This window comes from Lissotriton helveticus, chromosome 6 (genome assembly GCF_964261635.1).
Source record: "Lissotriton helveticus chromosome 6, aLisHel1.1, whole genome shotgun sequence".
Lineage (NCBI taxonomy): Eukaryota > Metazoa > Chordata > Amphibia > Caudata > Salamandridae > Lissotriton > Lissotriton helveticus.
In genome coordinates this window covers 1,488,732,269-1,488,758,350 of record NC_136067.1, presented here as the reverse complement: position 1 = coordinate 1,488,758,350, position 26,082 = coordinate 1,488,732,269, and the positions used below count along the sequence as shown (strand labels likewise).

Here is a 26,082-nt window from a genome sequence, read left to right as displayed (position 1 = left end):
CCGAAGAGATTACAATGTCCCTTGCCGCCTGCCCTTTCATGGTGGGTCACTCGTCTTGAAATGGCAAGTGGAAAGTGAGTATTGGGGCCCCTACCAAGGCCCCTTTTTTCCTGGCCCTCCACTATGGGGCCACCACTCGGGCCTCCTAATCATCTCTGCACCATATTTCATGCACCGCATGGTCCCTGCCACACGGTGCAGGGATGTTTTTAAAGTGTTTATTTCTGTTGGGGCATGTGCTGCAGCCAGCAGCACAAGCCGCAATAGAAAATATACACATTGCGACCGCCGTGAAGGAAGTTGCATTGTAATCAGGGCAGCTGGACCGTAGACTTCTAGTTGGTAGGACCTGCTTCGGCTACGGTACCGGTTGGACGAGAGTCCAACTGTATCGTAATGATGCCATACATTTTAGTAATTTTTAGCATTGAAATATGTTTACACATGTTTTTTTACTTTTCCCTATACTTTATCATAAAGATATCTCCACCCTGGTGGTGGACACCTCCTCATACTTATGAAAAAGTATTAGTAACATTACACTCGGAAAAAGTGATTTGTCAAAAGTAGTAAAGTTACTACAAATTTAAGAGTAAATTTATATGTGAGTTAATTCACAAATATGAATTTACCTTTGTAAATAGGGCCCATAGTTATTAAATCACACCCACCAGTCTTTGAAATGTCTTGTCATGTTTGTGAGCCTGTATTTTCATTATGTAGATAGCAGCTTCCTAGCTCAGTGCTGTGACAGATTTTCATGTTTGCTTAAGTATTACATTCATATTTTGAAAAATATTTTACATTTGCACTGTAGTTATATGTTAGTGAGGCTCACTGGTTAATTCAGCCAACATAAGCTTTTTCCTCAAATTCTTAACCGTTGTAAGGTAACATTTAAAGGAGTTTGAGCATGTTTGTTTTTAATCAAAATAGTTATCCTTTTTAGTCTGTCTGGCAGAAATAATCGCAGTGTGTTGACAAACATTTTCCTTTGTCGTTTAATAAATATCCCAAGTTTAATAGTTATATTAAATTAATAAACAGTTATATTCAATTAGTAGCAAATGTTATGCCAGACCCTCACCCTTCTGAGGTCAGTAAAATGTGCACGTATTTTATTGTAATCATAATTGTATACAAAGACTTTGGAGAAGAACACTATGCAAATGGCTCTTAACAACGAACAACGAATGAGCAATAACAGAATCTGTTGTGTTAGTTAAGATTGAGTGAATTTGATACAATTCCATTAAATAAAAAGAATACATATGGATTTGTAAGGGGGCATTACAGTGCTACTATAGCATGATACAGCATGTTTCCAAAGCAATCACTCTGTATTGAACTTTAAAATTGACTAGTTGTGGAGATAGTTACTAAAACAATACTAAACCAATACTGATTTTGCAGAGCCTAATGCTAAATATTTACTGACAAATTATCCTGCATGACTTGCTGCCATTTATGAAGCAAAAACTATTTCTAGTAGGGTGGAATTATTTCTCCAGTAAATATATCTAAGCATTGCAAGGACAATGGTTAACTAGTAATTGACCAATCCCCGTAATGTTTTGTTAAAGGGTTTTCGGTAGACAAATATTTGTTTTTTGACTATATGGGTATCAGATTTACTAATTATGTTAGCTGAGCATATTCGTGGCCGAAGGAACTGAATGACCTGTCTATTTTAGGTCTCATCTACAAATACTTTCAGTTGTCTTTTGGCAAACAAACCTGTTGTGTGTAAAATAACCTTAAAGTGGGCTTAGTCTTCATGCCTTGCCCATGGCTCATTGTCCTCCTTGTCTATCTCAGTTCCCTGCTCATTATTCCATTCACACCTTTCTTGTGTTCGTCCCACCCAAGTATAATATCAATATCACTGTGTTTTGATTGGAAAAGTTGCATTGTTCCACTGCTGATGTTATATCCTTGCATTGTAGTGCAAGGACGCGGTACATGAGAAACTATTTTCTCTTCATTTGTGTGTCTTTCCCTGCTCTTCTACCCTTCTGTTGCCCCACTTTCCTTATAGTTTTAAACCCACCAGGTGCTTGCTAGCACCCCCACCTCCCTTACATACTACTGCTATCTTTGAATCATGAGTGAAAAAATTAAAAAACACTCTAAGAGGGCCATCTTGTACATGCACGTGTAGGAGAATGTCTTCTTTGAATATTTGACTTAAAACAAAAAACAAGCCATTCGAAGATAGCTAACGTATATGTACAGCACTGAGCAAAATTAAAAAGTGAGCAGTGGAACACTTGAATTTATCTCTGACACTGATAACTCCTCGGACCACACTTCAGTCCATTTTGCTGCCCACCATGCCACCTCAGACAAGAATCAGCGATACAGAATTAGCCTTGGTCCTGGCGCTATAGGAGCAGTTTACCCCTAATGATGAGGTCAGGTACCCTCTGAACAAGAACACAAGACAACGTTTGGCCTTTTTAGGCATTTTCTGTAGGGTGCAGCTTGGTTTTGTTGGCACAGTGAGCACAGTAGTCTGCTTGAATTACTCTCACACGTTCATGCAGAATGGCCATCTCGGGGACATGAGCTTTGGCAAAGGCAAGAATGTCAATGGGGAGACCTTTTGGCTTTGCCAAATCTTGTTAATTATTCTGCTTCAATGAAATATGTCAAGCAAAAACCCTTGAAGGGCACTATGCTCTGCTTATGGTTGGACTAACTAGGAACCATCTTCTGTTGTCGATGTTTATTACAATTTAGAATTCCTTTTATGGGAACCTGCTCAATTTCTTCAGTGTTCTCCAGTCATTGCTTTGCATTACAAACTCTGAGTAAGACCTATAGCAATTTTTACTTTCCTTTGTCCTCTTGTAGACCAATCCCTAGGGGATTAAGTACATAATAAACATAAAGGACAATTATGAGGACATGAAACACAAACACAAAGTTCAAAATCAACACAAAGGACAATATAAGCTCTCCAAACACTTTACCAATTTTCCGCGATGGCTCCTACTACTTTCAGGGTGTATTGACACAAAATGCAATGACTATAATACAAACTGAAAATAGAGCAGTAGTGTTCAAAGAGTAGAGATTAGTTACAATGGCAGCATGTTTTGCAAACATGTTCACCATTGGCCTGGATCAATATTTAATTGTTTCCTGTAAAAGGCCAGTCCTCGAGTTGCATACTGATTTCAGAGTGAGTGGTGTTTAACTGACAACAGTGTTTCCCAAGAAATAAATGCAAGTACCTCTCTCCTAATATTTGTACTGGACAAGGGGGTAAGCTTAGGCAGTGTGGAGATGATTGATCACTTCCTGTTAATGTGTCTGCTGTGTACACGTCGTACAAAATCTGGACGGTGCCATTCTTTTTTCTTTTGCTATATAGTTTTAATTGATTTTAAGGAGACACAATTATTTATTTATTGTTCGCATGTATAGCAAATGGGCTGAGGTAAAAGGTTGTTTACATAAAACTAGCAGTTACATACTCACAAGCTCCGGAAATATAAACCATCAGTTAACTAGGAGCAATAGAAGCCTATTATCTAACTATTTTGTAGCAAAGAGGTTATCCCAGTTAAGAAAAATTAATCAAAGTCATCTTGTGATAGAGGACCCTTAAAATGCATTTTGAAAGCAAGCCAATGGGGTTGATTGCTAATCTAGAGGAGTAGGGCATTCAGGAAGTGGTAGCAGCTGGAACAATGATATATATCATGATAAAGCAGGAGGCGGGAACAAAATTTCATGTTGCACTGGAGGGATTTCAAGAGTATTAATTTTAATTCGGGAATATTGAAGAAATATTGTGAATTTGGTCCCTACATTTAGTGTACAAAGGAGGCAATAAGAGCGTAGGAGGTAGGTCTGATTAGGTATGGCATTAAGATAAGAAAGATATGTACATGATTAGGTAACAGCAGCACAATAAATTGCATGGTGAATATAGATGAAGCTTTAATCAGGTGTACCGCTAAAATGTGTTTTTAGTGGTGGTCTGCGGCATTTTCATAGGTTCTCAGCTATCTAGCTGTCAGGTTTTCTTCTTCTTGGTTGGGGCAACACGTTTGTTTCTTAGGAAATCATCAAAGGCGACCATACATGTTTCAGGTTCAATAATAATGGGTTGTTTGATATTTTGGTTTCAATTTTGTGGATATGGCATATTGAGTTAAACCCTTGAGCAAAGGATGGTGGACCATATTTTTTATGTCATAAGAATTCTTTCTACACGTCCCTTGGCTTGTGCATCTAAAATAATCATGTGATGATGAATAGAAACATGTTTGGGAAACAAGTAAAATGTATTACATTAATTTAAAAATATTGATACAATTTTACAGGAATCCATTAGTGATTTCTACTGGTATTACTCTGGGAAGGATGTCATTGATGAACAAGGACAGCGCAATTTTTCAAAAGCAATCAAAGTGGCGAAGCAGGTCTTCAATACGCTCACCGAGTACATTCAGGTATTGTATACTGGAAACATATGCACACTGTCAGATTATATGACAAGTGTTTGTAAGAGGATAAATGTGTTCTACTGGCTGAGCCCACATGCTGTTCAATCGCTGGGCTTCATTTTCGAAGCAAGAAACTAATGAATCCTTAAATACCCTGGTTTTCTGTAGTCATCAAGGGCTGTCAGGAAGGGGTAAGGTTTGCTGGCTTAAATTATGATTTAGAAAACATATAGTACCCTATTGCTAATTTCTATCGGAGTGTTTATTGGTTAAAATATTCAGGTGTGGAGTGCATGTATGTGAAAGACATAGATATACACTTCTTGGTTTGTGTGTTTTGCTACAACACTACAGTTTCCATCCTTTAACTTTACTTTAAATAGTTACATAATTTTTCTCAAAGACTTTTTTTTACACGATCACCTATACTGAGAAATTAAATCTAGCATTTAGAGTTTTAACCTGTTCCCTTAAAAGCACTTTGTTAAATGGCTTTAAATGGCTTTAATTTAATCGTGATTTTTAATCAGACCACCTAAGCTTTCAATGTAAATTACGCAGCACACCTAGACGTGACGGTGTGGTCCATTTCTACAGGATGAACCGTGATCCTCATTAGAGAGTGTAAATCACACTTCAAAAAGCACACATTTCCAGATCTGCACGTATTTGGTTCTCAGTCAGTAACTTTTTACAAACACATAAAATCCAATCATATGTTAATTTTGAATTTCAGTGCCTCGCAGAAAAAACACATTTCATATGGTATTTGTTGCATTGCGAACATAATTGCATTAATATTCAAGTATTATAACATGTATATATCATGACATATGCATACATTTTTTCAGCAACATAAAAGATTTACTAGTACTCAACTTGTCGCACATATGAAAAAGGTAAACCCTTAAGGCGAACATGCAATGAAGAAGAAGAAGATGTTTAGATTAGTAACAAACAATGTTTCAAATTGCTTTGAACTATGCAATAACATCAAAACCCTGTATAGCAAATTTACTTTCTTCCTTTGCTTTTACCTTCAACAATAAAGTACCAGAAAACGCAATCAAATTCCTTTCCCTCAGTACTCGCTTTAATGTCCTTCTACACCCCCACCCGCCAACTACGATCGTCCAATCAAGCCCTCGCAGCCATCCCGCGCATCCACAGATCCACCATGGGGGGCAGATCCTTCTCCTACTTAGCGGCCAAGACCTGGAATTCTCTCCCCACCCAACTCCGCCTTAATCAGAACCACCTCTCCTTCAGAAAGCAACTAAAAACTTGGATATTCGATAAGTAAAAGCACCCCCCTCCCCAAGCGCCTTGAGATCCTCTGGGTGAGTAGTGCGCTATATAAATCTCTGAACTTGAACTTGAACTTTATAAAACAATGCCTACACTGTTTAAGATACAAAGCTTTACACGCAGAGAGAGCTGATTACGCCTTTATTTACTACATTGACTTTATTGTGCGAGCAACAAGAAGGTTGTTCCAAGATGGTGTCCACCCAATCAATAAGACTGTTTCAAGAGTACTGAAACAAATGATAGCTCCATAGCATATGGTTGTTTCCAATGCCCATTTTGGATTTCCGGCATGTGTCATTCTACCTGCCTGAAGCTTTTTTGATATTATCTGATGAAGAAAAATGAGTTAATATCAATAAACGAGGTGCAGGAATGGCATGTTTCCTCCCATAGCGCCTAATGTAGAAAGTGTTTTCGCAAACCCTCAGATTCAGTAAATCTGAGGATTTGTGGCCACTAGTATACTTTTTATATGAAACCTAATTAACAATTCAGAAAAGGTTTTCTGAATCATTAAATGGTTTAATTAAACGTCAAGGAATGACTTTTTGAAAGGAATGTTTTAAGTGTCCCTTCCAAATACAGATTTATTAAGAAATATATTAATGTTTTGGGACCAAAATCCAGCTGCAAAACATTAATATTTTACAATCAATTCAAAATTGATGGTAATCTACTCACAAATGGGGTTCCTAGGGGGGGCCACACCATTTGAGAATGTTGACAAAATATTTTTTGGACCACTGTCAACTCCTAAAATAATGTTTGTTCAAGCTTTTCTTTTTTTTATATCTTAAAAGTGTCCTATTTTCCTTCTAAGAAAACAGGCTGCATTTAAAAGAAATTATTGTGTCAATTAAGAGCAGTCTTAGATATGGTGGTCGGCTGACCTCAGAAGGCCACCATGTCTGTGACTCTAATCGATCGTAGTGGGTTGCATTGAATCGAAACGCACTTTGATTCTGAATTTAGTGAACCGTGGCAAGTTGTTAGATTTATCATTACCAATATTTTAAAACCTTGAAATCTTATTTTAGCTCACTCCTATCACAAGTTACACTGTATTATAATATTCCCTCGTTAGTCTGTGGAACTAAAATGGGGAAAAACTTTGGAAGTACCTTTAATTCCAAAGTCAAATTGGCATATAATTTACTTTTAAAGACAGTCTGCAAAGCAGGGCTGTCTTTAAAAATGGCAGCAGGCAGGCAGCAGTGAACACTCCTGTGCAGGAAATCTAGGGGCCCTCTAAACCTCCCTGCCCTATTATATACTGGGGACTTATAGGTCGTTTGAAACCTCTTTGCCCTGTTATAAACTAGGGACTTACAGGGGTCTGTTAATGCCAATTGTAATTATACTTAATTACCATATACCTAGCCTTGGACATGGTTAGCACAGCACAGGCACAGTCAGATTCATTTACCACCAGTATCAGTTAAAACAAGAGGGTGATAAATACGTTCTCACAATTTCCATGCAGAAAATGTCCGTACACAATTCGCGACCACTTTTTGCGAATGGAAAAATCAGGCCCCATAGACTTTTAATTACCGGTCACCGTATTGCAGTTTAGATTATAACATCTGGAGTAAAGTACACACTCCTGCTGCTCTACTTTGCACACAAATGTTTGTTGAAGAGCTGCAAAATGTTTAACATGTCTTTTAGATCCTGATGTCTTCCCCTCTCTGCCTCTGGCAGCCAATAGTCTTTCTTCAATATGTTAAAAGAAACCCCCTCACCCCGGCATTCATGTTCTGACCTTTGAAATAATATGCTAAATTAGGATCCTTATCCTTTTAATTTATATTACAGAATTTCCCCTCTGACTCTAATCTCCGGTGCTATACAATAATAAATGAGCAATTAGCAGACATTTGAAAAAGGCAAGGGAATCCTCTAAAATAACCCACAAAAAGAGAAACAGGCAACATATGCTTTTAAATGTCTTGTTAATCTTCACAGGGATTTCGTATTACTAGCTGGATTACTTTGACTGGCATCGGTGGACAAGCCTTGGACTGGCTTACATCTTTCCTGACGGACCGGACTTTCCAAATCTTTTCTCATTCTTCCACTTCTAAAACATATTCTTCCCCTCACGGTGTGCCCCAAGGTTCGATCCCTAGTCCCCTCCTTTTCAATCTTCACGTCACTTCCTTGGCACTTATTGCACAACGGTCTGGACTTAATCTATTTACCTATGCAGACGACTCTCAAATCAGCTTTTCTTTATCCCAAGTTGACCCAGCCTCGACCTCCCACCTGCAGGCGGGTCTCAGCGAATTATCCAACTGGATGAATCACAACCTGCTTAAATTAAATGGTGGGAAGACCGAGGTTCTGGTACTTGGGAACAAACCCGACCTTTGGAGCCCTAGGCACTGGCCAGCTGCCTTGGGTTCTCTACCTTCTTCTTCCAAATATGTGCGTAATCTAGGGGTGATCATTGACAATGGTTTATCCATGAAATGTCAGGCTAACGAAGTGGCAGCCACCTGCTTTACCATCATGCGGTGGCTGAGAAAAATCTTTTGGATGCTACCATCCGACACGCAGAGGTCCGTAGTGGATGCCTTGGTGACCTCCAGGTTGGACTGTGGCAACGTGCTCTACCTGGGGTCTACTAAGGCAGTCACACGTCATCTTCAATCGGTCCAAAATGCCGCCGCTCGGCTTCTCTGTGGCTGTCGTAAAACTGATCACTTCACAGAACGCCTTCGGGAGCTCCATTGGCTCCGTTTTGAAAGTCGTGTAAAGTTCAAGGCTTTGAGCTACATGCACAAGATCAAGGCGGGGGTAGCTCCCTTGTATCTTCAGTCCCTTGTCAAACCCTACACTCCTTCTCGTTCTCTTCGTTCTTCTTCTTAATATTTATTTTACGTACCCAAGGACAGACTTTCCAGAATTGGTGGCAGCTCTTTTGTTAATCTTGGACCTAGACTCTGGAACTCCCTCCCCCTGGACATTCGTAGGGAGAACTGTCATGCTCGCTTCCGCAGAGCAGTTAAAACCTGGCTCTTTAACCAATAATCCTTCATTTGTTAGTGATATGCTGCTTCTGTCTTTCAGCGCCGGGAAACCCTTATGGGTAGCTGTCGCGCTATATAAACTCAATAAATAAATAAATAAATAAATAAATCTTACTGCAAAAACAATGTTTTATGTTTGTTTAATGTACGGCAAAACTTTATGGCAAAACTTTAATATGTACATATGATTTTTTGTTTGTGCTGTAACTAGCAGTACTTTCAGTTTCTTGCTTATTTCTACTGCAGGGGCCATGTACTGGTAATCAACAGAGCCTGGCACATAGCAGACTGTGGGATGCCGTGGTTGGGTTCCTTCATGTCTTTGCTCACATGCAGATGAAACTGTCTCAGGTATGAAAGCAGCATGTCACACAGAAACTTTATAAACTAAAAAATGGGAACAATTTGAACAGGTGTGAGCCTACCATTCATGTTTTTTGGGGTCATCTTGTATGAATGACATTTTAATAGCAAACCATTTATTGTAAAAATTGCTTATTTTAATAATACTCTTTCTGATAGGCTTTTTGGAGGGAGGAAAGTAGGGGTTTCACCTAGCAGCAGGATATTAGGATACCGGTTTGCTAATATTTGGTTGTCCCGCTATAATTCTCATTTATCAGTTTTTTCATCCCAATTACATTTCGCCTAGGCTTTCAAATTAAAACTAACAATTGTAAACATGAAGCCGAATACCTACATGAGGCCCAATACCTGAAAATATTGTAGAGGGAAAGCAGCACCCTCATGTGTTTCACCTCACATAGGTGTTTGGAATTGACAAAACATTTTTAGGTTGTGCCTGGAAACTTGCACATGGGGGTGGTGGGCATACTGAAGAGTCCCTTAGTTGGGAGGGACCGTGGGGGTAAGAAGATGGTTCCTGAGGGCCTAGAAAAGTATTTCAGAGGCCTCAGTGGATGGGGTTCTTGTGATGACACTGTGTGAGCTGTTCCCTTGAGCATCACTCCTGTGGTGTAGGGATTGTCCATGAGGAGGAGAATGATGTTTTATAGCCATTCTAACTGGAAGGGTGGTCGCTCAGACTAGGGCTTTTGTTTGTCCATGCTAACGTGCATTTTGCATCTTAGGCAATGAACTACTATATGTGCAAAGGGACCTGAGAGACCAGGAATCAATATTGCCTTACTTCATGTCTCTGAAGGTAGTGACCATGAGATTAGGATTTGGAGACCCAAGAGGAGTTTGAGTGGTAAGAGGAAGGTGCAGCCATGCAGCTTTCTGTCCTCTAGGTGCTGCTTATGCTGGCTGAGAGGCAGCTGACAGGAGACCTGAACCCAAGCAAGCAAGACACAGACGGCTGTGTGCCATTCTTGATTACCTGGGTTCTGTGCCAGAGATGGACCCCCCACCACAACCCCAAAGCACCAGGAGGGCTCAGGGGTGGGTAAAGTCTTTCCTGGTTACCAACATGTCTGGAGTGGCCTGCATGGACCTAATGGGAGACCTCTGGCCTCTGTGGATTCCAAATAGGGTAATTAGATGTTCATGGTAATGTATGGGGTGGTGAATGCCATAGGGATTGACAGCCTGTGCCAAACCTTTGTGCCTATACCTAGCCTGTGGGTTGGGTGTCTAAGGGCCTAGCAACTGGCCTTATTGTGTGCCCTTAGAGTAAAGTGACAACCACGTTGAGGAAGAGAGTGACACACCCTTTTACCTAATCTTGAAGATGCACAAGATCCCTGTCTGTGTTCAATAATGACAGTAGAGGACCTGTTTTTGACTGTAGGTATAACTGAGATATGTGTTCCAAGGAATGTACAGCGCACACAAAGGGAATGGATTATATCCAAACAGACTCCAAGGGCGCTTTGGTGAATACTGCCAGGCCTGTTGCTGGAAGCGAGGCCAATTATAGTTCCGGCATTTGTATTTTCACCTGTAGGTAAGTGGTCAAGTATTTCAAGAAATTAACAATTATCAGGAATGCTATCCCAGGGTACCTGCAGTGGGCCACTTCTTTTTAAGCTCTCTTGCCAGAGCCTGCATTTGCACAGGTGTGCTACTGACACAGGAGACTGGTGATAATGGTACTTATCACTTTATGGGATGCAGCAATAGGTAGGTTTGGTTCTCCAGTATTGGAGTGTCCTTCATAGATTCACATGCCTGAATCATTCCCTGTCGTCGGAGTGGGAGTCCCACGGTACATAAAAAAGCAATAATATGCACATAATAACCAAAAAACCTTGGTAATAAACAACCAGGAAGTAAAGTAGGCCTAAGCTACAAGAGAAAAAACTTCCACACTCATGACTATCATAGTCATTTTGTATAGCCCAAACTGAAGCCAATCAGGCGACAGCACCCACCAGAATGTTCTCCCCAGAGGCTCAGGCTCTCAGATTTTCTACCGCACGTTGTGTGAAGGGAGTCTCCCTGAGCTCTGCTCAGTACTTCACTGTTTTTTCTGGATTTCACCTCCTTTTCAGGATGTCATCAGCTAAGAAGTCTCTCTTTAGACCCTGTGAGTCTTGTGGGAAGCTCCGGCTATTTTCAGAAGATCCCCACAAAAGTGCATCTACTGCCTTTATCCAGATCATGAGGTGAGGCTACAGAAGATAAAAGATCAGGATAATCCTCTGTCTGAGGTGGGAAGTGTGGCCTCAGGTTCATCTGTGTCCTCTAGGAAGAGGACAGCTGAGGAAGAATTATCTTCTCCTGGGGCCAAGGTGTTGAGAAAAATTCAGCCCTCTAACGGTTCTGGCTTGCCTTCATCAAAAAAGGCTTCTCCACCTTCAAAATCAGCTCCTGTGTCACCCCCAAGAAGATCTGGAAAGTCTCTGGTGTCAAAAAGCCTTCCTGAGAAGGATTTTCGCCAGGAGAAGACCCAGTCGTCCACGGCGTCGTCGACGGCTCCTTACTTCAACGTCGACAGTTACCTTCACGTCGCCGAGACCTAAGATGATAATGTCGTCAGCTTCATCTCCATCGACGCTGGTCTCTGTGGCAGTGAGACCTATCTCGTCGATTAAGGATATATCATCGGTTGTCGACGCTCCATTGACGACAACGACGAAGGGTAAGAAGATCGTGTCGACGATTTCATTGTCAACGAAGACTGCCTCCGTCGACGAGGAAGGTTTTGTCGATGACGAGGTAGGTTTCGTCGACGACGAGGCCGTCGACGAAACCTACCTCGTCATTGACAAAACCTTCCTTGTCGACGGAGACTGACTCGTCGTCGACGGCCACACCGTCGACGCAAACTCCTCATCGTTAATGGCCTTATCGACAACGAAGACCGCCGCGATGTCAAAGACATCATCGACGAAGACTGCCTTGTCGTTGAAGATATCGTCAACGAAGGCTGCACCGTCGACGGTCACTGGTCTAACATCAACTCCATCGACGACGGCACCATCAAAGGCTAAACCGTTGACGCCTCTTCTGTCAACTTGCACGGAATTGCAAGTTTGGTCTGCCACACCAGCTACTGCCTCCTTTGCCCCACCGTCTACGGCAGCTTCTTTACTGGAAAGACGTGGCTCTTCATTGGCAGCTCTCTCCCCACTGAAGGTACCTGAACAGCTGCTGGATTCTGAAGATGACGAGGAGCAATCAGATGTGGATGACATATTCCGCACTGCTACGAGTCCATCATAGTTACTCATAAAGTATCAGGATGAGGATCAGGAGGAAGAACCATATCCTGAACCTGTAGATCAAGCCCCTGCCACGGTGCCCACAGCACAGATGCCCTTGGGTCTCCTCAACAACTTACAATATATGTTGGACGACTTCTAACGCTGGTTCCCTCCATCTGAATCGGCAGAGTCGCTCCCATCGATGCCCATGCCTCGGGTCTCTGTATCTTCTTTAAGATCTCCAAGACCACCTTCTCCAGCACCAATATCTTCTTTAAGATCTCCAAGGCCACCTTCTCCGGCACCATCTCACCATTCCCAGGATGCTAATACCATGGACGAGGACAGGGAGGAAGGAGACGTTGATGACAAATCTTTTCTGTCGGAGTGGGATGAATATCAAATACAGACTCCATCACCATCTGCTCCAACTCCTGCTGACTCTCCCCCAGGATATATTAGAGGCTTCCATCTCCTGATGGAAAGAGCTACAAAGAAGTTTCTAATACCAATGGAGACAAAGAAGGACGACTGCTTTCTTTATGATTTTAAAGACCAGCCAAAAATGCAAGTAAGAGCCAATGCCATCATAGAGTTCATCTGGAAGGAAGGGTTGAAGATTATGGCAACACCTAATTCTCTTCCTGCAGTCTTGCCTCGGTTGGACAAAAAGTATAAGGCACCGAGCGACTCACCATCATCAGTCACCGAATCAGTCCAAACTAATTCGGTCGTCACCCAAGCAGCTCAGAGACGGGCCAGGAACCCCTCTTCACTGATAACTGCTCCACCAGACAGAGATGGTCGACGGCTGGATTCCATCGGGAAGAAAGTCTCCACTATGGCGGCGACAATCGTTCGTGCCGCAAACTCTCTAGCAATATTAGGGCGGTATGACAGGCATATGTGGTCAGACATCTGCCCCTATATTGATATGCTGCCAGAGACTGCAAAATCCGAGGCAAGGAAAATCTTGTGTGAAGGAGAATGTACTTATGCAGAAATTATCGACGCAGCAGTGGATGTGGCGTCTACAGGGTTCAGACAGCTAGTGGGTGCAGCAGTGCTAAGGAGGCAAGGCTGGCTGAAATCAACATCTTTTTGCCAAGAAGTCCAAGCTAAAATAGTCGACATGCCATTTGATGGGGAGTTTCTCTTTGGCCAGCATGTCCACGAGGCCCTTCAGGCTATAAAAAAGGACACAGAAACGGCAAGATCACTGGGTAGCCTTCAGTTTCGTAGGTCGTCCTTTCGTGGTGCTAAAGGACGTGGATCCTTCTCAAATAGAGGGAGATATAATCAACAGAGGTCATACCAAACCTCTCAAGGCAATCAGAGATACCAACCTTACAAGCAACAGTCATACAGACAGCAAGGTAACTCCTACTCGCAATCAAGAAGGAAGCCTTCCTACCGTGGACAAGATTCCACCAAGAAAAAATGAGACACGCCACCTGCCACCATCTCTGCCGTTCCCCCAGTCAAAGGTTGGAGGAAAAATATCCCAATTCTGCTCAAAATGGGCCGCAATTACTAGACAGGTGGGTCCTGGATATAATGGCCAGAGGCCACAATTTGGAATTCATCAATATCCCTCCAAATTCTCCTCCCAAAGGCCCACCTCAAGGAGCTGTTCGCCCAAATAATTTTGATGATTCGGAAGGGAGCGATCGAAAAAGTCCCTCATTTGCAAAGAGGAACTTGATTTTACTTGAGATTTTTCCACATACGGAAAAAGTCAAGAGAATGGCGCCCCATCCTCGACCTGCACGCCCTCAACAAATTCCTGAAAAACTGTCCTTCCGGATGTTAATACTTCAAGAAATCCTCCAGCTTCTTTGGGTAGAGGATCACATGGCCACCCTCAACCTTCAAGACGCTTATTTTCATGTGCCGATCCTCCCCAGACGCACAAAGTTCTTATGGTTCAGAGTGGCTGGCAGGGATTTTCAGTTCAGAGTCCTTCCCTTTGGACTACTGTCAGCACCCCATGTGTTTACAAAAGTTCTAGCTCCAGAGGTCGCACACCTTCGCTTAGAAGGCATTCAAATCTTCCTATACTTGAGCGACTGCCTTATCAAGGCGAATTCTTTTTCAAAGGCAAGCGCGCACATTCAAAGATGTCTATCGCTGTTCCAATTGCTGTGTCTCTCCATCAACTTCGACAAATCTCAACTTATTCCGTTGCAGAGGAAGACCTTCTTGGGAGCCACACCGGACACCCAACTCACTCAGGCTTTTGTCTCAAGAGAGAGACAACACAAGATCTGCAAGCTAGCTCGCCTGTTGCAGGGAAAAGAGTGCGTTTCAGTTTGACTATTCAAATCTTTCCTGGGGATGATTTCATCCTGCATCCCTCTGATACCCAATTGCCATCTCAATTTGCAAGAAGAATTCCTCCTCCAAAGGTTGCAGGTTTCAGGGTCGTTCGACAACGTCATTCTCATAACTCCTCGAATGCGAGAAGCCTTTCTCTGGTGGACTCGAATGAAGAACTTGCAAGAAGGATGTGCATTCCTGGCAGAAGTACCAAGTTTCACCATCACCACGGACGCATCCCTCGAAGGATGGGGGACACACCTTCAAGGAATGACAGTCATCGGAAAGTGGAATGTACAACAAAGGAAGTGGCACATCAACCTCCTAGAGTTGCAAGCCATTTTCTTAGCTTTGAAATCCTCTCAAACTGTCATCCAAGGGACGTCAGTACTAATTCGGACAGACAACACCACAAGTATGCATTACTTAAACAAACAGGACGGTACGAAGTCGGCCCTGCTCTCTCAACAGTCCCAGGAGATCTGGGACTGGGCATTGCATCACAGGATCAATCTTTCAGCTGTCAATGTTCCGGGGATCTCCAATGCCCTAGCGGATTCCCTTAGCAGATCTGCAATATCCAATCACGAGTGGGAGATGCATCAACCGACTTTGGATCGAGTTTTCCGGGAGTGGGGCCGTCCCGATCTGGACCTGTTTGCGACCAGCCAGAACCGCAAATGCCCACACTTTGCAAGCTGGCTTCCCCACAAGGACTTGTGCGGGAATGCGCTTTCAATGAACTGGTCACAGATATATGCCTACGCCTTTCCTCAGATTCCATTGGTTCCCAGAGTCATCCGCAAGATGAAGTAACAGCCTTGTCGCCTCATTCTCATTGCCCCCAGATGGCCTCGCCAATACTGGTTCACCAAACTTTTCCTCCTTTCGGAGTGCGATCCCCTTCAGTTTCCACCAATACCAAACCTTCTGTCCATCCAGAAGGGTCAGATCTGTCACCCGGATCCAGCATCCTTGAGATTAGCAGCCTGGCTCCTCAACATCTTGAATTCGCACATCTAGATATTCCTGCGGACTGTCAAGACGTTTTGGCCAGTGCTCGAGCACCTGCCACAATTAAGACATACAAACTCAAATAGAAGATATTTTGCACTTGGTGCCAATCTGTCAATATGCATCCAATTCAAGCCCAGCCAGAACAGATCTTTCTTCAATTGGCAAAATCGGGTTTGTTTCATTCCACGTTGAAAGTGTTCTTGGCAGCTATTTCAAGGTTCCGACAGGATGGTTCCAATTCTCTCTACTCTACTAGAGTTATTCAACAATTCTTCAAGGGGTTATTTCGAATATTTCCCCCTATTCGACTTCCACCTCCAGTAAGGCATCTAAATGTGGTTCTGTCGCAATTTATGCGGTACCCCTTTGAACCTATTCATAAAGTAGATTTAAAATTCCTTTCTTGGAAGGTAGTTTTGCTTTTGGCGCTGACATCAGCAAGAAGGCTCAGCGACATTCAAGCATTCATGTTAAGAAACCTTTTCTGCGATTCACCTCAAATTCAGTGGTACTTCGTACTAATCCCAGCTTCATGCCTAAGGTACCTACGGATTTTCACCTTAATGAACCGATACTTTTGAAAAATTTATTTTCAAATCCTCAAACATCTGCTGAAAGAGCCTTGCATTCCCTTGACATCAGGCGATGTCTCAAGTTCTATCTTCAACGAACTGCAACAATTCGGAAATCAGGTCAGCTATTTGTAGCATATGGAAGATTACGTCATGGGTACTCTGTATCCAAGCAGACCATAGCTCGTTGGATGTCCGCGGTGATTAGTCTGTGTCATCAGCAGACGGGAAGACCTTTACACACCATGCCGAGAGCACATTCTGCAAGAGCGATTTCCTCATCTACCGCTCTCTTTGCTGGTGTGCCTGTTCATCAGATCTGCAGAGCGGCACCCTGGTCCAGCAGGCACACTTTTACCAAACATTACTGTTTGGATGCTTCAAGTGATGCAGATACGTCAGTGGGACAATCTGGTCTCCGCAATCTTTTTAAATAGGGTGATCCTCTGTTATCCAATATTTGGGTGTCTTTCATAGATTCACATGCCTGAATCATTCCCCGTCGTCGCGACGGGAGCCTCCGGTATATATAAAAGTAATGTCCTATAGACATACATAGAAAAGAATAGGCCTAAGGGTCTCACCTTAGTGTCCTATCCACGTCCTTATGTAAAAAGGACCAAAACAGAGTAGGCCCCAGGGTCCCACCTTGGTGGCCTATCTGTGTCCTTTTGTAGAAAGGACCAAAGTAAAGAGAACCAACCAATCAGCTACCACCTCCTTCTAGAACCTTCCTGTCAGGAGCCCAAGTCTCTCAGATTTTCTACCCCACGTTGTGCTAGGGAGTCTCCACCTGAGTTCTCCTCAGGAATCTCTTTCTTTCTTCAAAAAACGAATTTCTTCAACTTTTATCATCATGGCTGATAGCCAGAAAAGAGGTTTATTTAGAGCCTGTTCCTCCTGTGGGAAGAAAAGACTACATGTAGAGGATAAACATGACACCTATTTATATTGCCTCTACCCTCAACTTCAAGCCAAAGACTGCAAGATATGCAGGACCTTCTCCAACAAGACCCTCAAGGACCGAGAAGGATGCCTACTACTCTGGCTCAACAGGCTGAAGGACAAAACAGACGACTTGGTGTCAGAAGGTGAGAGTGTTTCTGGCATGTCGCATTTTTCCTTGAAGAGGCCAAGGGTTGCTTCCCCTGGTCCCTCAGACACCCCTCCTACGAAGACTTCCAAAAAGTCCTCAGAGGGCAAAACCTCTGTGTCTGGCAAGGATCTTCCTGTTACCAGGAAGCCGCCGCTGGTTTTGACGACGACGACAGCGTCGACGATCTCCTCAGCGCTGAAAACCGTTTCAACGTCGACGACGACAGTGTCGACGACGACAGCATCGTCGGCCACCTCCTCGACGAGGACGACGCCTTCATCGTCGGCGAGTAAACCTGTGCCGTCGACCATCCCAGTCACTCCATCGACGACGAAGTTTCTACCGTCGACGACGAGATCGACGTCGAAGACGTCGACGACGACACCGTCGACGAAGACCATACCGTCGACGAAGCCCATCTCGTCGACGATGAGCATTCCGTCGAAGACGGGAAAACCGTCAACAACGGGTAAACCGTCGACGGCGGAGAAATTACTGCCGACGAAGGCAGCGTCGACGAGGACACCGTCGACGACGGGCAAATTACCGTCGACGAAGGTAATTTCAACGATGGCACCGTCGACACAAGCGTCGACGACCGTAGGGACATGGAAGGAGTCCGAGCTGCTGTCGCATGCCATGGATGCCTTCCCACCTCAGACGTCCCATGTAATCGTCAAGATTACGAAAAAGCCAATCACGCCGGTTCTGACGTCGCCCAGCAAGGGGCAACAACTACCTCCAGCCTGCCTCTTTCAAGGTGAAGAGTCAGAGGAGGAGCTATTTACTCAAGCCACTAGCCCTTCAGACTTGGTGCTTAAGTGCCAAAGCACAGACGAGGAGCCGGAGGAGGAGGAAATGGAGCAGTCAGTCCACACTCAATTGCCCACACAGGTTACGCCAATGGTGTGCCTACCAGCATCCATTGTGTCAGACCTACAATTCCTCATTAAAGACTATAAGGAGCGGTTTCCGGAGAAACCCACTACGCCTCTACTTCCAGCCGCACAGGCTCCTACTCCTCTGTCCCGACACAAGCCACCTCCACTGGTGCTTAATAGAGACCAGGAGCCAACACAAGACGTTCACTCGCCTGACGACGAGGACAGGGACCAGGAAGAGGGCGAGGTCCATGACGACGAGTCAGACCGAGATGCAGACCAGGACTACGTTGCACAGTCTCCGGCCTCCCCAGAACCACAATCTTCGGAATCACCACCCGCAGACATCGGGGGATTCCATAATCTGGTAGAGCGAGCTGCCAAACGTTTCCATATGTCTATGGAAACTCAGGAGACTGAATGCTTCCTTTACGATTTCAAGGAGCCCACTAAAAAGACGACCAGGTCAATACCCATCATTGACTTTATCTGGAAACAAGGCAAACAACTTATGCACACGCCGGCTTCCATCCCGGTGGTAGTGCCCAGGCTCGATAAAAATACAAGGCAACCTCATCGGCGCCAGCATGCCTCACAGGTCACCCCAAGGCAGACTCTGTGGTAACCCAAGCGGCACAGAAGAATTCGCGTAATCCAGCATCGCCTCTGTCCACGCCACCTGACAAGGAAGGCAGAAAACTAGATACCATCGGCAAACGTTTCTCCACCATGTCGGCCATGACAGTGAAAGTGGCGAATTCAATTGCACTTCTGGGCCATTACAATCGCCAACTCTGGGCAGACATTGTGCCCTATCTATCTAATCTGCCAGAAGATCTAAAGGAGGAGGCCCATTCGCTTCTCTTAGAAGGTCAAACATCTGCTTCGGAACTCATTGACTGTGCAATGGATGTCGCCATGACTGGCTTCAGGCAACTGGCAGGTGCTGCCGTACTACGAAGACAGGGTTGGCTTAAAGCCACCTCTTTCCGCCAAGAGGTGCAGACGAAAATCCTCGATATGTTTTTAATTTTGTTATTGTTGTTTTTTGTTAATTTCGATTTAAATAGCGCCAAATCACCGACAGGTCTCTTAGCGCTTGCTTTGGGAACCCGTCCTGGCTTTCCCTGCGAGATAACCCCTACTGGGAACCCCCAAGGTGAAGACCAGGCATCCCATCACAGTAGGGCCGTAGTGGAGATTAAGCAAGCTATTGCCCAGAGTTGCAGAGTGTGAACCCATGATTCGAGTAGGCACCGAGGCGAGAATTATCGAGTCCATGGACATTTTGAGCTCAAGACCCTGCCGCGTCGGGAATTGAACCCTGGTCCCGGGTCTGACCTCTGCATCAGGGTCTGCCTCCTCTAACCAGTGAGCCACACTTCTCCACGACATGCCCTACGACGGCCAGCATCTCTTTGGCGAGAAGATTGATGAGGCCCTCACCACCATTAAAAAGGACACGGACACTGCCAAAGCTCTTGGAACTCTGCAATTCCGGAACCAGTCCTTTCGTGGAAACAGGGGAAGAGGACAATCTTCATTTAGGGGTTCCTACCAGAATAGGTCTTCCTATTCGTACAACCAAAACAAAACGCAATTCCAACCGCGACAAAACCAACAAGGACGCCAGACTTCCTACGGCAAGTCAAACTACAGAGGAAAAAAACAAAAAAGACCTTCTGGCAACCGCCAATGACTTGTTTCAATGGCCAGTCCATCCACCATCGCATTTTTTAAAACTTGGAGGAAAACTCACATTCTACCTAAACAACTGGCAGAAGATAACAACAGACCGGTGGGTTCTCCAACTCATTTGATTCGGACATTCTCTAGAATTCGTCTCAATTCCCCCACCAACACCACCTGGCAAACGGTCCCACAGGCACCTACGGTTGCTTCTGCAGGAAATCGCTTCTATGCTCCAAAAGGGTGCCATAGAGAAAGTTCCACAAGCCCACAAAGGGAAAGGTTTCTACTCCCACTTCTTCCTGATCCACAAAAAAGGGAAAAAGTGGAGGCCAATCCTCGACCTCAGAGCACTCAACGTGTTCCTAAAGAAACAATCGTTCCGTATGGTAACACTCCAGGAAATCCTGGGACTACTGGAGGAAGGGGACTACATGACGTCCTTAGACCTACAGGACGCCTACTACCCTATTCCTATCCGCAAAGGGCACAGGAAGTACCTCAGATTTGCGGTAGCAGGACAACACTACCAATTCCGTGTCCTCCCGTTTGGCCTCAAATCTGCTCCACGGATATTTACCAAATGCCTCTCCCCTGTGGCAGCCTTCCTTCGTCAACAAGGCCACCAGGTCTTTCCGTACCTAGACGACTGGTTGGTAAAGGCACCATCTGCGACCGCCGTGGCCACATCCTCCAACGCTTGTCTGAATGTTTTCAACCGCCTAGGCCTGACCCTCAACAGCGAGAAGTCGGCACTGGAACCCACCAAGGTCATTACATTTCTTGGAGCGACCTTGGACACGGACCGCGTCAGAGCTTTCCCCTCTCAGGAAAGGAAGGTCAAACTTATCTCCCTGGCCACGTCAGTGGCGTCACGGAAGACTCTGCCTGTCCACACCTTCAAATCCCTCCTCGGCATGATGTCTTCATGCATCATGCTAATTCCCCACTGTCGCCTAAAAATGCGCCCTCTCCAGGAGGAACTAACGAGACAATGGACACAAGCTATGGGATCATTCGAGGACCGCATACGTGTCACTCGAACCATGGTCAACTACTTACAGTGGAGGAGATCGGCCAAACACCTGTCAAAGGGACTACCGTTCCTGCTTCCAGCAGAGCCACATGTAATAACAACGGACGCCTCCCTAGAAGGCTGGGGAGCGGTCCTCCAAGAACTCCAGATCAACGGCAAGTGGACGACACAGGAAACCAAACTCCACATCAATCTACTGGAGTTAAGAGCGGTCTTCCTAGCTCTGCAAGCGTTCCTTCCACGCATTCGAAACTCCCCAGTGCTCGTCAGGACAGACAACACCACGACGATGCACTACCTGAACAAACAGGGGGGGACGCGATCTCTCTCTCTATCTCGAGAATCGCAAAGAGTCTGGAACTGGCTTCTGGAACATGGAATAACACTGAAGGCGGAGTACGTCCCGGGCAAGGACAATGTCTTGGCGGACGCTCTGAGCAGAGAGAGGTCCCCATCCCACGAATGGGAGCTGGACACGGAGGTGCTGGAGCACATCTTCGTGGAGTGGGGAACCCCGCGAATAGACCTCTTTGCCACCAGAGAGAACGCCAAATGCCCAAGCTTCGCAAGCAGGCATCACCACCCAGGAACCCTCGGAAATGCATTTTCCATCGCATGGCGCAACGTCTTTGCGTACGCCTTTCCGCCATTTCCACTGATACCCAGGGTTCTCAGGAAGATGAAGTCGGAACCCTGCACTCTGATCCTGATCGCTCCATCCTGGCCCAGACAGCACTGGTTCACGGACCTTCATCGCCTCTCTGCCCGGCCACCTCTTCGTCTGCATCATCATCCAGCCCTGCTCACAATGTCCCAAGGGCAGGTTCTCCACCCGAATCTGAGCTCTCTAAAGTTGTCAGCTTGGCTCCTGAACACCGCGAATTCAGCCACCTAAACATACAGCAATGAGTGCAGAGACGTCCTTGCAAAGGCTAGAGCGGACAGCACTAATAAAACCTACTCGCTAAAATGGAAGCGGTTCTGTTCTTGGTGTGAGACTAAAGGATTGCACCCTTTCCACATCACTCCGCAGCAACTGCTACCATACTTACTGCATCTAGCGCATTCAGGCCTCGCACATGCATCCATCAAAGTGCATCTAGCGGCGATCTCCAGATTCACAAGGACTTCTAAGGGTCCATCCTTGTGGTCGGACAGACTTGTAAAACAATTCCTTAAAGGCCTCTTCAGGTCCTTCCCATGACCAAGACCAATCCCTCCGTCGTGGCACCTCAATGTGGTCCTTCACCAATTAATGAAGCACCCCTTCGAACCCATCCATAAGGCGGTGAGCAAATTCATCTCATGGAAGACGGCCCTTCTCCTGGCTCTAACCTCTGCCAGAAGGGTCAGTGAGTTGCAGGCTCTCTCAATCCAAGATCCTTTTATGCAGTTCAGGGAGGACAGGGTCATTCTACAAACTAACCCTCGGTTTATCCCGAAAGTCCCCTCGGACTTCCACCTTAACGAACCAGTGGTACTCAGGTCTTTCTTCCCAAATCCTACCACTGCAGCCGAGAGAACTCTGCATTCATTAGATCTGAAGAGATGTCTTAAATTCTACATCGACAAGACACGACACTTCCGGAAGTCATCTCAACTCTTTATTGCCTTTAGTAGACCACGGAAAGGCATGCCCCTGACAAAACAAAGTATTTCAAGGTGGATTTCTTCAGCAATCACCTTTTGTCATGACAAGGCCGGACGGCCTTTGGACTCACGAGTCAAAGCTCATTCGACAAGAGCCATGTCCACGTCTGCGGCGCTGTTTGCTGGAGTGCCGGTGTTGGACATCTGCAGAGCGGCGACCTGGAAGTCCCCGCATACCTTCACCAGGCACTACTGCCTGGATACTGAGCTGATGAAGGATGCAGCATTGGGCCGAGCAGTGCTTCGCCATCTATTCCAGTGAGGTGAGCCTTCCTACATCCCTCCATCCTTTACTGGTATGCACATTTTTTTTTGTTTACTAATGTTTACATGACAATGTATTTTGATGGTTTGCAGTCGCATGATATGTATTATCTCAGACTCATATATGATGTTCCATCAAAAATGTGCATAATGTATTGCTTGCTACTCTGATTCAGGCATGTGAATCTAAGAAAAACACCCAAATACTGGATAAGAAATGCGTTACTTACCTGTAACTGCAGTTATCCAGTATTATTGTCTTTCATAGATTCACATGCACCCTCCCGCCTCCCCTGGAAGGACTCACCTATCTCTCTAACAAGTTTACGCCTAACTAGCTTAGTGCGTACGAAAATCTGAGAGACTTGGGCTCCTGACAGGAAGGTTCTAGAAGGAGGTGGTAGCTGATTGGTTGGTTCTCTTTACTTTGGTCCTTTCTACAAAAGGACACAGATAGGCCACCAAGGTGGGACCCTGGGGCCTACTCTGTTTTGGTCCTTTTTACATAAGGACGTGGATAGGACACTAAGGTGAGACCCTTAGGCCTATTCTTTTCTATGTATGTCTATAGGACATTACTTTTATATATACCGGAGGCTCCCGTCTCGACGACGGGGAATGATTCAGCATGTGAATCTATGAAAGACACTAATACTGGATAACTGCAGTTACAGGTAAGTAACGCATTTCTTCTCCCTCCTCCGCTATGCTCTTTTTAGACGCTTATTTACTGTTGAAAAGCGGGTTATTGATAGGGGCAAATGTAGGTCTGCCACTGGCAATAAGGCCACTAACACATGATAGGACTCAGCATAGGTCTTAGAAAATTATTCCTTTGCTCAACCCTTGGTAACGTGGCTGCGAGCAGACAGGCTTAACTTCAAAGACAGGTATGTAAAGCATTCAAAAACACCATTTCAGTAAATAATTAAGACACAACACAAAATAAAAATCCAACACCAATTTAGAAAAATAAGTAATATTTTTATCTTTTAAATGACACCAAAACGAAAATATTCCACTGTAGGGAACCAGAGATATGAATTTTTAAAGAGTAGTCACTTTCTAGTGCTTAGAAACCAGCAGTGCCCCTTTAAGTCATTTCGTTTTCTCTGTCAGGGACACACCTTTATAAATTGTTCTGAAGAATTCTCACCACTGTAGTGGTCCGCCTTCTTCAGCAAGCGGGGTCCAGTTAGAACACCTTCCTGGCGTTCTGCTTGCGGGACCCAAATTATCCAACACACAATCCAAGGTTCTGGAATCTCCAAGAGGGTCCTTGAAAGTGTGAAACTTCAATTCCGCAATCCACCTGAACAAAACCCTTACAAATCCACTGGTACTCCAGGCTTTGAATTATTTGTGGGGCTGTCCAGGTGAGCTCTGTTAACCTGTAGCTTGCAGGGAGTCCACTCTTATTCCTTTGGCAGCAAGGTAATACGCAGGGCTGTAGTTTCAGGTGGTGCAGTCTTCATGGGTCAGGCCTTAGAGTTCCTTGCACAGCAAAAAAAACTTTCCAGCAGGGCACTTCTTGCTCCATTCAGTTTTAAGCAGATCTGGAGGGCTCTGCCCCTCTCAGATACTTATTCAAAATTCTCTGGGTCAAGCACCAGGTCACTGCTGACCAATGAGAGCAGGGCAACTCCTCATAGTAATGACCACATCCTGTAGAGTGTGGCATTAGTTTGTCCCAGAGTGCATCATTCTTCCGAATCCATAATGGCTGATTTTCCAGCAAGGAGGTAAGAGCTGGCTAAACACACCCCTACCATCTGCACATACCTTCTTTAAGCCTAGCCCTGACTCTGGGTTAAGACTGTCAGAGTGGACTGAAACACAGGCCTCCCCTCTGCCTTTGAAGAGCATAGTTTACGACGCCACCTCCTGGCCTGGCATTCCTATAGAACAGCACACTGCCCTCCCAGCAGCCTGGCTAATCCACTGAACTCATACCAATCAGGACAGACCACTGAAAGGCTGAATTTGGACTTACAAACAATAAAGTCTCATAACTTATTGTATGTACACTATAGGATAAATTCAACAATATAATATTGTTGGATTTACTACTACCATTCTGGGAAGTCTTTGAATGGTCCGGCTAGTCCTCTCCTATCAATATTTATTAATCAATAACTTATTACCATGTTAACCTATGGGCCATGGGGTTTGCAATGGGGAAAATGGCTGGGGCCACTTTTCCAGCACCAGGGCTTATAAAACCATATTTTATAGGTATGTCCCTATTTTCTACAGGACCCCCACCCCCTGGGTAACTAGGGGAGACTTCAGCGGTTCTGAATCTGCAGAAATATTGCAGATCATCCTTACCCAATTCTTGCAGGGGATTGAAACTACCTAGAAGTCTCTAGTATCCTGGGGCATGGCAGTTTAGAAGCCAGCAGATTTTCTGCACTTGCATGTGTGCACTGCTGAAGCCTGAGGTCAGTTTAAAAGCAGAACTGGTGGCCAGGACAGCTTTTAAACCTCAAATTGTGCCCAAACTCGACTTTGGGGGTAGGGGCACTTAAAAATGAAAACCCTACCATGTTTTTGCATATTAGGGACCCCCAGGGTCACCCATAGGTATTCCAGGGGTGGGGGATCAGTTATCTATAAGGAGCGCCCTTATAAAATAAAGTTTTATATGCCTGGGTAAAGTGACATTTTACATTTCATTTCCCACATTGTATTAAAGAGCAGCTCAAATTCGACTTTAATGGTAGAAGAATTTGGTATGGATGATCTGCAATATTTCTGCAGATTCAGAACCCCTGAAGTCTCCCCTAGTTGCACAGGGGGTGGGGGACTAGCCGGACCATTGAAAGACTTCCCAGAATGGTAGTAGTAAATCCAACAATATTATATTGTTGAATTTCTCCTAAAGTGTACATACAATAAGTTATGAGACTTTCTTGTTTGTAAGTCCAAATTCAGACTTTCAGTGGTCTGTTCTGATTGGTCAGAGTTAAGTGTATTAACCAGGCTGCTGGGAGGGCAGTGTGCTGTTCTATAGGAATGCCAGGCCAGGAGGTGGCGTCGTAAACTATGCTCTTCAAAGGCAGGGGAGAGGCCTGTGTTTCAGTCCATTCTGACAGTCTTGACCCAGAGTCAGGGTTAGGCTTGAGGAAGTTATGTGCA

At 44.8% G+C, this 26,082-nt stretch overlaps 1 protein-coding gene across 1 annotated transcript in view; it reads left to right on the top strand.

The window, feature by feature from the left end:
- Positions 1–26,082, top strand: part of RYR2 (ryanodine receptor 2) — a 3,071,198-nt gene that overhangs the window by 2,556,511 nt on the left and 488,605 nt on the right. Inside the window, exons 82-83 of the mRNA XM_078648003.1 lie at positions 4,338–4,466; positions 9,053–9,157. Of these exons, the coding sequence (XP_078504129.1) occupies positions 4,338–4,466; positions 9,053–9,157 (234 nt within the window). The remainder of the gene's footprint in view (positions 1–4,337; positions 4,467–9,052; positions 9,158–26,082) is intronic.